The following is a 15,458-nucleotide window of genomic DNA, read 5'->3' as shown; positions in this document are numbered from 1 at the left end:
ATGTGTTCATTCATAAGTATTACAGGGGTCTGAAAATATTGACGTTATTTCACAGGCTAAATGAAACAGCAAGTGTGAAAGGGTAATCTCAAGTCATCAATAAATGTAAGGTGATATTTCAGTGACAATTAAACAGGCTGATGAAAAAACATGTAGGTGAAATATTTTCCTTTTATTTCTCATAGCAAATGAGCCAAATAAAAAGGTTTTGTGAAGAGCCACAACACAATCCAGCACTCTTCCTGTAGAGGGCCACCCTTACGATCACGCCATTAAGATCCAAGAGTTAAACTGACAAAATTATCACTTCCTTTCCTCCATTACCCTTAAAGAGATAAGCTTACTGAAAACTAGCATTATAAAGTTTCACAACACTGTGCAAATCATTCCACATTCTTTATATAGGGAAAAGAGTTTGTACTTGGTTCTAACCAAATATCTTACCATTTCCTGTGCTGTTACAGCAATGGCTTTAGAATATTTCACTACAGTAGTCTGATAATCAACAAATGTTCCCTTGGGATCTGGAGGTGTACCTTCATCGAGCTGCAAGAAAGAGGAAAAAATACAGCAGAAATAATAAGGTCATAACCAATAGGATACTTAACACATAATAATGAAATTGTATTACATATTCATTTTTATAATCTCTCTCTCAAAATATGCAAGTGAAGACCGCACACCAAGATGTACAGAGAAGCTCAGAAAAGACTTTAGCCCATGTTATGAGCATGTACAATGCAGAGAATTTACAGCGCAGAGTTTTTGAGCACAAGGTCAACTTCTCACACAAGATCAAACTACCTGTAGTTCTCAGTTAATGTAGAAAGGAACATGCAACAGTTATGAAACAAAATGTTACTGCAAGAAGGTACTGTAAGATTCCTTTACGTGGCAAAGGCTTCAATCCTGCATACCTTTAACTTGACATTGGAAAAGCCAATTATTTGGATTGAAGTAATTTACATTTTGCAACTATACATTTCAGTAGAATACTTCATAAAGCATAGCAGAGCACTTCAGGCTTTGACATCTTCTCTGAAAGCAGTTTGCTTCAAGGTTGGCCTGCTGTTCATTTAGAAGACTAACGTGACAGATAAGTAGGAAGAGGAAGCAAGACCAAAAGGCCAGTTGAGGTAAGATCGCAGCTAAATACCAGCATGTTACCGAATAATAATATTTTGTAATAATTCTACCAACAGGTACTGTGTAGGTTGTTAACACAAGCACCATCACACACATCAGTTTGATTTCACAATCTGCAAAATCAAAGAATCTATAGGTTTCCGGTCATAGCGTGTCAGTTACCAACCATCGCCGAAGTGAATGAGCAGCAGCTCTTCCAACCCCCTGCAATGTGGATCGGCTTTCATGTGCAAAACGAAAAGAGGGTCTGGATTTCTATGCTCACCTTGCTCATTGCCTCTGCTATCGAGTCTACCATACCTCCAACCATGCCTACTTCGCTTGCAGCTTCATTTAAGGTAACCATGATATCATCCACAGCCTCTTTCATCAGCTGAGCAGCCTCAGTGATTGCATCGTGAGTATGGGATGCCTGGAAGAGAGAAAATGAGAAAACAGAGATCATCAGAGAGCATTATGTGCGCAAATCAATGTGCAAATCAAAAGTGTAATTAATTAAGAGAATACAATAACAGCTCTGAAAATCCCCTTTCAGGTCAAAGACAAGAAGCTAAATCTAACAGCAATGTCGACAAAACAAACCCTGCTCAGACGAGAAAACACAATCATAGAATCGTTTAAGTTGGAAAAGACCTTTAAGATCATCCAGTCCAACCATTAACCTAACATTACCAAGTCCGCCAATAAAGCAATTAAGAGTATAGAAGAGGAATTGCTTAGAAAAGCAACAGGACCTTTTCCAGAAAAAATTATGAAAATGACTCATATGTAACAGAAGCAACAAAAACAAGGGAAGGGAAAAATAACACCAGACAGTGAAACAGTCTACTTCTGTACCAAAAAAAACCCGTTCAAAAAAGACACTTGTAGACATGTGAACAACAAGAGGAAAATGCTTGCCATATAAAGGAAGAAAAAATATCACAATCATATAATATCACTAAAAAAATACTATAACAAAACCCACTCCAAAATTATTTCACAAAACAATTTTTCTAAAGTAGTAAATAACATGAAATACGAAACCCCAAACATCCTCTGTCTTCAATCAAAAACATACTTAAAAAAACCTGCTTGCATACTAATAAAAAAAGAAAAAAAAAAGCAACCCAAAAGCTAGAGCAAATACAATAAAAAAAAAAAAAACCTGCATGAAAAAAAGGCATGAAAACAAGTGGAGCGTGTGAAAGCCCCTCAGAGAAAGGTGTGGGAAGTGTGCCAGAGGAAGAAGCATCGTGTACCAGCGGCTTTTTATAATGGCGCATGGAGCACGCCAGAGGAAGAAGTATCATGTGCTGGCGGCTCTCTACTCGGGCGCACGGAGTGTGCCAGAGGAAGAAGCGTTGCATGCCAATGACTATAAAGGTGTGTGGAGCACACCAGAGGAAGAAGTGTCATGTGCTGATGGCTCTCTATAAGGGCACGCAAGAGGAGGAAGCATTGCGCAAGGCCAGCTGTGCTATGCAGGCACATGATGTGCACCAGAAGGAAAGCATCGTGTAATGCCACCTGTACAAGAAGTGTCACGTGCCGTCACCCCTCAGAGAAAGGTGGGCGCAGCAAGCTCTAAAAGAAGCAGTGTGTGATGGCGTCCCCCAGGGAAAGGCGCGGGAAGCATGCTGCAAATGCCGGGAGCACCCCTAGGGGCAAGGTACCGCTGGAGGGGGTTGTGACATACGTGAAAGCACATTGGGGGGCGTGTGCCCTATCGTGCATTTTTTGAACAGCACGGGGCGTGGTGTGTCATGACCTCGGGGGCAGGACAGTGCATGGCTGGCTGCCCACTGGGAGAAGGGATGAGGTCTGGGTTGTGCACGTTCCTTCTGCTTTAGGGTGGCTTGTGGGACGGTGCGTGCTTCCCCGTGGAGGTCAGTGGCAGAAAGCATGCCCTGTGCTTTCTTCTGGGTGGTGTGGGGCATCCCCCACAAGCATCAGGGCCAGTGGGCCCCCACCCATCAGGCTGTGTAGCAGACAGGCCCTGTCTTTTAACCGGCTGGTGTCTGTAGTAGTGCTCAGATATTTGCTATTGTCTGTAGCAGTGCACAGATATTTGCCATCAGACCCTGACTTTGTTTCCCGTGCGAGAATGCTGTGAGCCGGACTGGAATCCTGTCTTTGACAGGTGTTTCCACTCTCCAATGAGAGATGTCAGGAGAGCCATCAATGGCATTTTCACTGCAAACATATCCTTGAGCCGTGCAGTAGGTAGGTCCTGTGTTTTGTGCCCTGCCTGCCCTCTCCCCTTGCGCACCTGCCCGCTCCCCTTGCCCATCTCCAGTAATCCCTTAGTTACACGTGGCAACCATACCTTGGGGTTTCCTCCCCCTTCTTTGGCGGCATACAACATCTGTAAGGCAGATTCTGCTAGCGTCTTGCTCTGGTCCAACACTGTCATCTGTTGCTGATGGTCTAGTGTCTTGGATGCCACGCCAACTGCAGCTAAAACCAGGGGTTCGAAGTAACTTGCCAGCTGCGTTACCTAAGAAAGCCAGAACAACCACAGAAAGCCATTAGCTCCATTTCTCAGGTGTAACCGAGAGGAACTGTATTCCCTGATTATCACTGGGCCATGGGTTAGCTCAAGTTGTACACTATCCTAGTGATTCTGTGCTGTACAGCGTTTAGTTTGTATTATGTGCCCACGTAATTCTGTTTCCCCTCACCTTCAAATTCCTTGATAAAGCCATGTGTCTCCTCCCTTAGACACACATGGGCCCTTGAGGTCAGATGAAATCGTTCTCAAAACTGTCACTGGAGCTGCATTCTACTTAGGAGCATCCATGACAAGTGTCTCCTCCATGCAAGGCAGGAATTTCTCAACCTTTGTTGCCGATGACAGATAACAAATGGGACCGCACTGGATTTGGGCTGCTCTGTTCACCTCAGGGACTGCTTGTATTCACAACCTTCGCTCCCTAACCTCTCAAACCCTCTTCATCAGATTCCAGTGCAGACCTGGACAGTTGTCTGCTGTGTAAGACACCAGAGTGGGCACAAGTACTAACATTACTTCTGGACACAGTTCATCACTCCTGATGGGTGAACACTTCCCTAAGACAACCCTGCACTGTTTCTTGCTGCTAAAAAGGAGGCTAGTGGCTAAGTGCTGGTCTGCAACCCAGTGGCTGATATAGGCCTATAGGAATATGCATGCTACAAAGACTGCATACCAAGCACACTGCATTTTTCCCTCAGTTAATTACTTGGGCTCAATACAGTGTTTGGAATATCTGAAGACACAGTTCTGCTAGCAGCTTCTGTTGCTGCATTTTAGTGTTCAGAAATACATGGAGTCAGTCTCTGTTTTCCTCAGTTTCTGATCTGATTTACACTTGTTTTGAGGAAACATCTGCTTTTGGCTATACATGTATTCAAAGCAAACAAGCAAATATTTTTATATGAATGAATATTTTTACAGCCTACCTGTCATCTGATGCATCTTCTACAAAACCACAACAGTGTTTGGTTCTTGTCAGAAATCCATGAGACTTCGCTTTCACCGTTTTTACCGGATGTGAAAACCCTGTACTGCTTTGGGCCGACTACTCCACAGAACATGCACAAATAGCCACTGGTATACCTGAAGCCTCAGAAGTTCAAGCAGTGTACATTTGCAGGGGCTATAAGCAGCTTTCAGAGGTTGGCATGGGGAAGCAAAATAGCAGTACTTCATGTGCAGGAAAAGATATTGATATGTTTACTCTATCTAAATGACTATATGGATAGCTAAGAGCCAATAACATTTTAAGACTCAGTCAGACTTCTTTTTCTATTTTGTTTCTCAGAGGATTAATTCCGCCCACCCCTCCCCCCGCCCGAAAGGAAAAAACCCAGTAATAGGAAAGATTTCACAAAGATAAGGTCTTTAAATTGTGTCAAAGTAAACAGCAGGAACAGTTTCTTCTGCATTCAGCAGGAAAAACAGGCTCAAGAAAAATGCTGTTGACTTTGGTCAACATTTACTTAACAAGCGGGATGAGGAATGCAACTCCTTAACTACCTGTATCTTTGCCATCCTGACTAGTTGTGTGCCTCAAAGGGCTAGGTAGACTGAGAATCAAAACTGCAAATAGTTGAGACATTATGAAATATTTGATAGTTATCCAAAGCTAAACGGAGTTATTCAGGTACAACTCTGGAAGAGCGCTCACACTAACAAAGTGATTCCTTTCCAGTATTAAGTACGCTGACACAGAAAACTCGTATTTATTTTCCTCTCAAGAATATATTGTAGGATGAGGAATTACTCTGTGAGAAACTACTAAAAACTTGTAATAAACACAATAAATAATGCACACTTCTGGTACACCCGTTGTAATGTTTCATTTTTGGACAGAGATCTAATGAGCACAAGTTCCACCACACTTACACTCCACATAACAGAGGGACATGTTGACACAATGCTTACAAGAGAATGCAAGATTGTTATAAGCCTTTCTTCCCTCCAACCCCTAAAAATTTTGCAGCGGGGGCTGAAACTCAGGTTAGTTCAAAATCACTAATTTTTTCCTAATAAAGCTAACACTCCCTCTATAATCAATGGAGACAGAGTGCCTCCCTCAGAAGGTGGAAAGCAGGCACATCACACTCCCCCTTTGAAACCAGAGTCTAAACCTCCCTCTCCTCAGGCTACAAGAACCCACTTCAGGAGATGTGCCTCCACAGGCCAGAGGTAACCTCTGTGCATATCCCACACTTTGCTCCTTGCTTCATCATGAGCTGGCCAAGAAATGGAGTAGTGTGCTTTATGCAAAGACCTCAGATCAGAATAGGATCTGACAGACCTTTGCCAGACTTCATCAACTGGCCAAATTCTGCTGTATATACATATTTGAACTATAACTCTGTGACTTGCTGAACAAGCCTGAGTGTGATGGGCCCCAGGTCCCGCAGTCACCTTTAAACACAGTAGAAGAGACAAAAGAACCTACACATCTGTACAGCTGCTGCCTGCAACAGCCAGAGGTAGGGAGACCTATAACGTTGTGTTCCGCCCTTCCATCTTTGCTTTTCCCTCCCCTTTGTTTGTTTGTTCTTTCTCTGTGAACCTGCCCCTCACCAAAAACCTCAATGAAAATATCTTTCCAATGGCCTAAAGCATAAACAGGTTTATTTGGTGTCAGCTCCAAGTATTTGGAAATCCCAGATCTTCCCTCCTTCCACATGCTTTCTTCTGCTCTTTCACAGGAAGTGAAAAAGCTACTAAATCATGGTCTCCCCTAATGTCCAGCTGTCCAAGATTTCAAATACCTTCGTAATGGTAGGACAGTACCTTGTGCCCAAGCTGAGCTGCCTCTCCCCGAGCTGCAGTAGCTATGGGATCAATGAGGTGGCCAATTTCCTGGACGACCGAGGTCAGCTGCTCCTGTAGAGCCTGATATAAAGAGAAATTGTCAGTTACTATCACAGCTGTTCTTTTATCAAGTTGTACCATACCGTAACAATCACCCTCAGACCGAACAACATACTCAGAATGCTGTTCAAATGACCCACTACAGGAGGACACACAAATCCATGCTGTCAGCTTTCTTTATGTACTTGCTCATTTCTTCTCCTTTACCCTGTCTCAACAAGAACCCTGAGATAGGCCTGCTTCTCTTTAGATTTATATGGCAAGTCTGGGGAGAGAGGGGGGAAGATGGCTCCCTCCTAATGCAACTTGGGAGTAGGTGACCTTTCTCATTGCAATGTGACACCCCTGCCCTGACCCCACAACTATTCTTGCCCTATGAAAGATTTCGTATCGCTGCACTGATCAGAGAAACCAGCAGGAGCTCCGATTTAAATATGAAAAAACATTCTTCAAAGTAGACAATACCACACAAGAGCAAAAAGGTCTGCTGTAGACTTTGAAGCTAGCAGGAGAAATTCACCTATAAGGAAAGACAAAGGGAAATATGACATCTCTGAGGGACAGAGGTGTGGACTGACTTCCTGAATACCACCTCGGGGACAGGAGTATAAGAAAAGCAAGTTACTGGGCTTGCCAAGACATAAATACTGGCTTTTAATTTAGAGCCACTTAGTGTTTTGCCAGCCACTGGGATTTTGCTCACCCTCATGAAAGGCAAGAGAAAACAAATACTATTTTTGCACTTCGTTACATTCCTGTACTACTTTATAAATAACTGCGATTTTCAGTAACATCTATTTCAGTTTGACATGGCATCCAAGATGATGTCATTATTTACATAGAAATTACAGAATTATATCTATGCTATGACATATTTCCTGTAATAACAACTTTTGTACAGCTTCATTCAGTCTGAGACGTTTCTAGTACGCGGTGTTACAGCCCAAAGAAACCACTGGAATGCACAAACAGACATGTAATTTCAGGAAGCAATAGTACAAAAGGACACTAAATACCAAGCTGAGAATCTGATCATGAGTTGCTGACTTTTCGTAGGCAGTCTGGCATGACGGCCCTTCCTCAATTAGGTAAAGGCTGAAATAGCACAGGATCGCTCTACATTATCATGGGGCGGCGGGGGCAAGGAAGCTTTTTTAATGAGAATATATCAACATCAACTCCAGATTTCACTTATTTAATGACAAAACAGGCATTAAGAAAAATGACACAGACATTTACATCACCAGACTTCTAGTAATAGATTAGTTTCAGAAACATCCCAACTTCCACATGGCAAGGCACCAGAGAAACACTATCAGTCAGTCATGTCAGCACAGGAAGTCAGAGTAATATGTGGGTGGTAGTTAAAAATAAGTACTTTCACCCCTACTTTTGCCTGGTGATTCTGGTATCTTTCCAGAAGTGATACACTTTGGCTGGTACATGATTTTGCCTAGAATGATTCCAGTAAGAATACTTCTCCCCTCACTGGTAGATTGGGCTGAGTGCTCAGCTCCAAATCCTCAAATGGAAGGAAAAGCAGCAGGGTAAGTGAGGCTGCTCAGCATTACTCTGTCTGTTCCTGTGCTATCTCCCTTACCTCAACTGAGATGTCATCCCTGGTGGCCAGACTCTGACTGACAGCTGCAAGGGAGGCCTGCTCAATGTCTCTGATGCATCTGTTGATCCCATCAATGGAGAAATCACATTCTCGCTGGCCTGGGGCCTTGTCCCTGAAAGACAGAGACAGTAAGCCGTGCATGGTGGGAAGGAGGCAGGCTCTTTCACGAATGCACGCAAACATACTTCATTACCTGACAATACATAATGCACGTGGGAGGAGAGCAACAAGGACAAAAGTTCGCCTTATTCTACCTACGGGATTTTGATGTATGTACAGAGTACTCTGTACACTTTCATACACACACACATAACGCTCCTTTCTTAATGATTAGACAGAAAAAGATTTGTTGCCTCAGAAGAAAATGCAAATTCCACCTCTTTGGGATGGCCAGACTGGCCCAATAATGAAGGTTAACATGAAAACACAACAGTCACCAGGAAAAAATACTCACATTTCTGTACAGTGCGATTGACTGTCTCGGAAAACAATTCCTTAGGAACTGGGTGTTACATTCAGTCCACGGTATCTTTTAATGAAGGTTAGTTTCTGACTACTTTGTCCTGACATGCAGTTTGCTATTTCAGTACAATCATTATCAAAGATCAACAAAACTGTAAACACTCCTTAGTTCACTGTTTTCATACCATTTTGATTTAACCAATATTAAGAGGTTAAGTATAGAACTACATTTTAAAATTTTCAGTAAGAAAGAGGTAGAAAGGTTTAGTCCAAAAAATAAAGAATATTCACTTCTTGCTACAGCATTCTTGCAACTAAACTGAGAACACTACAGTAAAGAATAGATTGCAAATTTATACATTGTCTGACCCACCTTAAAGAAAAATACTGTTTTCCACGTACTAAATGTTGGTACATTATCTGGATGGAGGTAATATTAGCTACATTTTTTTTATTCTACTGCATTATCTATTACATTTACCTTAAACTGAATCAGAGGTGGAACCAGGGAAAGAGAACAGAATACAAAGAACAATCCTATGCTGCAGAGTGCTGCAGTCATCAATCATGATTAAACACCCGGCATAACTGGGGAGATACTGTACATGACAGAAAAAATAATTTCCATTATTGAAAAATATCACAGTGCTAATGGCCATACGGTATTATTCTTTATGAACAGATGCTCAATTATGATGGCTTAAATGTGGACACAAAAAAGTTACTACAAAATACACACCTGATAGAGGTGATAAGACTCTTGATAGAATCTGAGACAGTATGGGAATGCCCAGCTAGTACAGACCATGTAGGAGGGTCTTTTGGATTGATAGCCAGAGAACGAGCAGTTTTGATCAATAAAGACGAGCTCTCCAACATTGTTTTAGCAGAAACTAGAATTGGTTCCTGTGCTCTTGATCCCTGTGGTCAGAAAGATACAAGAACACAAAGAACGTTTAAATAATTATTTGAGTTTGTCCACACTTTCTGCTCCTAAAAATCTGTTTAATTAACAGCATTAAAATGGCATTATCATTTCTCGTATCATACTACTATTTTCACAGATAGTCAACATGGAAATAGTACTAAAATCACCACAGTCCAACTGTTTTCTCTTTAACACTTAAGAAACACTTTTCAAGTTTAGAAAGGCACCATCCAGTTGAGAAACAGGACAAAACAATGACACTTGTCTATCATAGACTACAGAGATACCATTGAAAAAAACCTTTATTTGTCACAAAACTTGCAAGATACAACCAAGCGTGCTCTTTTCCCAGGAATTAGTTGGACTATAACATTGTAATTGGGTTATTATCTCTGTTATCTATTTTATTGCCAGTAATCTGGTAAACCCAGGTACCACAGGACAGGCTTAGATTTCAGTTACAGCCCAAGAACTTTAAGATTGCAACAGTCACTGCATCATCTGATATTGATAGCTGGAATAGAGGCTGTCAAAAGCAGGAAGAAGCAGTTGGAGAGTCAGTAACGATACATGACCTCTACTTTAAAGCTTTTATGAAGCTTGAAAGATTTATTTTATTTTTTTTCCCCCTGAAAAAACCCTTTATTAGTTACTTTAAATACTATTCTGTTGTAGTTACAGGGGTTGAGGACAGAGAACTCAGGAAAAAATACAGAAGGCCCACAGAAAGTTATTCTTCCCAGAAAACCTGCTGCTTGTCATCATGACTGCATCATTTTTGGAAGGGAAAAACCCCAGCTATGTCCCTTCAATCCTTTTCAGAACTAATTAGGTTCCATGTGTTAAGGCTGCTCTTGAGAAAAAAGGGATATTTATTACTTTATCACATGGAAGAATCCAGCTAACAAGACATGCAAGTCACCCGTACTGTATCACTTTATGAGCAGGAGACTGGCAGCACTTACTGCAGCCTAACTAGTTTTATCCTAGTGGTGCAAAATTCAGGGTCAAAGACAGCAGAATTCCCTATGAACATCCAGGAACACAGAAAGACGTTTCAGGGTCAGGACTTTACACTCACTTCCTCTCTCCCAACACATGATTAATTCAACATTTTCAACTTTTTGAGGGTGGAAGTGCAACATCCTGCCTTACCTCAGTGCTGATCTGTGCTGGTATGCTGACAAATTCTGGATTTGAAGCAAATGCCGTCAGATTTTCCACAGCTTCTATCAAAGGTGCAGTAGCAATTCTGCACTTGTTGCGGTTCTCTTCAGAGAAATCACCATCCAGGGCCTGGAAATTAAGTCATGACTGAGTTCTGTCTGAACAGGTTTCTTTGCAAAATTGAAGGAAGATAGTTTAATTCTTCATAGTTTTAAACTGTTGCATGCTTATAATATGTGAAAGTTCCTCCACAAACAAGGCTGATGCAAAGAATGTGATCCTTTAAGTGTGTGTTTCTTTACTTAGCTGGTTATTGACCCTAAACTTAAAATGGCTGCTTTGCTCCACAAGACTGAATAAAGGTTTTCTATCATTGCACTCTGATGACTCTCATAAACCGTGTCTCAGCACCTCATGCTCTAAAGGGTGGAAGGGGCTAACAAGGTGGTTCTTTCCTACAGACTTTTTTTTTTTTTTTTTTTTTTAAGCAAACCAGTAATTTATTGCTCTCATTTTCACATGAGTCAACTGATCTTTTTCATAATCTCATAGGAAAGATTTCAATATGAAGGACCTTCTGTGTAACATAACAGAACCTTCCAGTCCTAAGAGCATAATTATTTTAAAAGACTTTCAGTAGCAGACCAGCTAATGGCTTCCAGGAGGGTTTAGAATTGCAAGCCCTCTATGGCTTAACAAGTATTATTTCTCCTTGCATGAGGAAAAGCTACCTCCTGCCAAACTGCAGGCAGGTATCTGGAAAATAAAAGATTACTGTTAACACAAGACTATTAAACAGCAGCAACATAAACGGCTTCTGTTTGGTCCTCAGTATTATTTGTTTATTTATTTTTCTCTTGTAAATATGGTAAAAGCTATAAGAAATACCTCCACAAACTTCCAGATATTGAGCAATGTAACACCATTAGAAACCTTCACATTCAGTTGTTTGCTAATTATTCTCATGGTGCATGCTCATTAAGTACATCAATACAGAGGTGTCTTATACCAGATGGGCCAGCTGCTTCTCCTAATGCTAATATAGCCCAATTCTTTCCATCTTGACTATGGCACAATTATACCACTGAACATGTTTTCCAATTCAGGTCTTCAAAAATGTAATTAATGATTTCTTAAATAATACATATCACAGAAGGTAAAAAGATTTCTAACTGGTCTGATTCTGTCTCAACAGAAAAAAAAAACCCAAACCAGAAATAAAAACACAAAGGAAGAAGGGAGCACAATTAAGCAGCATTTGTACCTTGATAGTTTTAACCAGGTTAGCAGTGCTGTTTGCAACTTCCTTGGCAGACTGCACAAAGTGTCTCTTGGCAACGGGATTTGCGGTCTTTGATGAAGCAATGCGACAAGCATTGCACAAAGCAGAAGTATGTTTGGCCACAATTGTGGCAGCTGATAATACCTGTAAAAATAGATGGCACAAAACAAGCAGATTGTCAAAGGAGCATGACAGTTACTATACTTCAGCTCTGCAAAGTCACATTTCAAAGCCATGCAACAGTTTCAAACCAAAACTCCTTTGCTTGGTCACAAATAAAGCGAAGTCATGTGTCCTAACAATGATGGTCTCACTGCAATCCTCCAGAATCACCTGTGATGGGCTGCTTGCTGGATCTACCAAATTCTGGCAAGCCATCTGGATTGCTTGATTGGCTCTGGCAAATTGAATTGGGTCAACAAGACCTTGCTGACCAGCCTGACTGTTTGGATCTGAGATGCCAACCAGGTAAGCAGCCTAGAAATGAAGAAAGGAAGAAAACAATCCTAAGAAACAATGCTAAATCTGTCTTGGTTCTTTTATAAGCTTACTATATGTCATAGCACATGGTGGTCAGAGATTATCCAGAAATCATACTGTGAAGTACCATCACCATTTTTTTTAGTAATAAATCTCCAGAATCCTCTGAAACTGAGAAAACTTACCCTTACACTTGTGAAATTTATTTAGTCAAAACAAAACTCTCCACTGTTTAAGTAGCTGGTATCCCTGGAAACATTACTTTTCACTTGCATAGCCAATGGAAAGAGCTTTAATGGTCACAAACATCAGCAAATTATTTACTGGATTAGCCACAGCTGGAGGTGGTAAGGGTTTTCATCAAGCCTGAGTAGAAAACCAATTCACAGCAAATGCACTACTGCTGAGTGTAGGACCCATCAAGTCTGCAGTTGCTGGTCTCGCTGCAGCTCAAGATGTCTGATGGCCAAACTTGCTTGCTTTCTCAATTAAATAAGTTTCATGCCTCTCGACAAGCAGGAATTGTCTGAACTGCCAAAACCATATTTGAAGAGTTCTTGATGAATTCCCATTACAGACAAAATTATGTCACCTCAATATGCCAGTAAGGCAATGCGGGGTTAGATGTGGAGGAGATTAAGTCCATACTGAGACATTTCATACTTGAGGAAATCAAGAAGCGGTTTCCAGATGCAAAGCATGATCCCCCACAGCCAAATCCTTCACTGAAGAGGCTGTATCAGCTCTCAAGAGTTCAAATCACTCAGTTATCAGATCAGTAAAACCACAGTGACCAGTTCCAGACACTATTTTGTTGTAGTAGCTTAAGAATTTTGGTTATTCTGAAAGTATCTGAACAGCTGAAACAGGTTGCTTATAATTTAAAATGTCTGATATTAGTAGTGCTCCTTAAGAATTTTTACAAACTAAATCAAACTTGATTCATGCATTTTAACTGTGGCTGGTTTTTGTGCACTTCTCTATGATTTAATAGTTCAGCGCTTGCGCTGCAAACGTGAATTCCGTATGCTGCAGCTTTGACATTTGCTTTATCCTCAGAAAAGTTTCCCTCTTGATATCATTTCCCTTCCTTATAAAGTACGCATGTTATTGCACTCTGCTGCTTCTGCAATGTATGGCAGTGTGTGCACAATTTCTGAGGATCTACACAGAGTACACCATGTAGTACAAAGCCATCATTTGTCTGGCCACAAGGAAGTGAATCTCAGATTTACACAGATACAACATGAGCTTTCTGAAAAAATAAAACATATACTTGCTTTACAGTCTTTAGTAGCTTACCTGAGCCGCTGCCTCAGTGAGGCCACAAAGAGCCTTGGATGCAACTCCAACACATTCTCCAAAGACTAAAAGATCCCCAGTTTTTGCATTCTGGGAAATGCCTGCCATTGATTCTCCAAGAACCTCAGAAATTAAAAAAACAAAGTTACCTTACCAATATGCTTCCCTACCACTCAAAGGCAAGTGATTCCTGGTCTTGAGCCAGTTCTGGCCCACAAACCTCTTTGACATGGCTTCTAGAAATTTTAGCTAGTTAACAACTTCACTGAATTTGGCACATTCCTCTGTGTGGCATAAGGATGTGGCCATCTGAATGTCAGAATACACATTAATTCCCACAGTGTCTCCCACTGAATTCAGTTTATTTTCTTTTAAATTCAAAATAAGATCTGACTGCAGTAGAGCATTAGATGCAAGATGACATGCACATCCACTAAGCACTTCCTTTTTCTTTTACAGAAGGAAGGATCTGAGACAATTCCAACACATCAAATAATAGGGACACCAAAAGCAAAGCTTCAAAGAAAGATGTATAGCACGGTATGTTTAAAAATAAGATTTCACACAGATTTTCTGATGTGCTGGAATATCTGGACTGCTCAGACATTTCTCTTAAGCTGTTTTGCACAGAATGATACAACGATATTTCATTGCCAAGCCTCCCATTGACACTCTGGGCCGTTCTAACATAGCTGCAGTCAAAATATATCATGAAAGTATGACATGCTGTTTAATACACAGGAGAGGAAGGGAGACAGAGGGAAACTTTAACAGCATGGCATACCAGTCGCTTAGTTAAAAATTTCTTACCAAGGCAATACACCTTCTAAGTGACCAAAACCTGAAATTACCTGTAAGAGACCTATCTTGTGCTGAGTTTTATCAAGGAATGCAGCATACATTTTAGCTATAAACACTGTGCTGTGTTTCTAACGTGTTTGATATGCATGTGGAAACTTCTGATAATCAAAATGCACTTTACAACTGGCACATAGGTGGGAAAAGGAAATTACCTTTGAGTTTTCCATTACGCCCTCAATACAATCAAAATACGAGAGATCGCTCACAGGTTCATTGGGGTTATCCAGCATTCCCTTAACTGTCTGAAATAATGAAAGATACTCTGATTATTGACACAGCTTGAAATACTGAGCTGAGAAGAACACAGACCGTCACAACTATCCTGCTTATACCAGCGTAATCTTACGACTTTGTCTCCAGCAAGCAAACAAAACTACACACTCACTGAGGACTTGCATACAGATGAGCATGCCACGCATTAAATGCTACCCTACTTTAACTGAACTGCGGTAACTATACATTTGTACACTATGAATCTGTTGGCAGTATAGGCTAATGTGGTTTACCTTGTGTTTGTGATGAGTGATTTATGGTCAGTTAGCAATGCTTGGCTGACGTGAGGTAATCTGGTTTTCTGTCAGTTGTCGACAGTCTAATACGTGTTTTCAGTACTATTTTAAATTTCATAAATGGAATTACAAGAGTGATAGGAAAACCAGCTACCATTTGTTGAGTACTGTCTAGAGACACAAAGCTCTACCAAACTAAATGTAAGTCAGCCACCTGCCTGCCTCTTACTGCTGTCACAGATTCCACCAACATAGCTCCCTCTGCCAGAAAGCTACATATACTAGTTGGGTTTGATTTCTTTCTCTGAGGTGATTCTGATTCCTGGAAATAACAACATGAAAGTCAG

The 15,458-nt window shown here is 41.0% G+C and overlaps 1 protein-coding gene across 1 annotated transcript in view; it reads right to left on the bottom strand.

The window, feature by feature from the left end:
* Nucleotides 1-15,458, bottom strand: part of TLN2 (talin 2) — a 118,565-nt gene that overhangs the window by 43,814 nt on the left and 59,293 nt on the right. The window contains exons 31-41 of the mRNA XM_075713535.1: nucleotides 14,755-14,844; nucleotides 13,742-13,864; nucleotides 12,293-12,436; nucleotides 11,942-12,103; nucleotides 10,666-10,806; nucleotides 9,322-9,503; nucleotides 8,100-8,232; nucleotides 6,419-6,520; nucleotides 3,455-3,625; nucleotides 1,412-1,558; nucleotides 445-546 (exon numbers count right to left, since the gene is read on the bottom strand). Coding sequence (XP_075569650.1) covers nucleotides 445-546; nucleotides 1,412-1,558; nucleotides 3,455-3,625; nucleotides 6,419-6,520; nucleotides 8,100-8,232; nucleotides 9,322-9,503; nucleotides 10,666-10,806; nucleotides 11,942-12,103; nucleotides 12,293-12,436; nucleotides 13,742-13,864; nucleotides 14,755-14,844 — 1,497 coding nt within the window. The remainder of the gene's footprint in view (nucleotides 1-444; nucleotides 547-1,411; nucleotides 1,559-3,454; nucleotides 3,626-6,418; nucleotides 6,521-8,099; nucleotides 8,233-9,321; nucleotides 9,504-10,665; nucleotides 10,807-11,941; nucleotides 12,104-12,292; nucleotides 12,437-13,741; nucleotides 13,865-14,754; nucleotides 14,845-15,458) is intronic.

This window comes from Pelecanus crispus, chromosome 7, assembly GCF_030463565.1.
Source record: "Pelecanus crispus isolate bPelCri1 chromosome 7, bPelCri1.pri, whole genome shotgun sequence".
Taxonomy (NCBI): Eukaryota; Metazoa; Chordata; class Aves; order Pelecaniformes; family Pelecanidae; genus Pelecanus; species Pelecanus crispus.
Note: the sequence above shows the minus strand (reverse complement) of the source record. Positions and strands in the feature narration are given on the sequence as shown.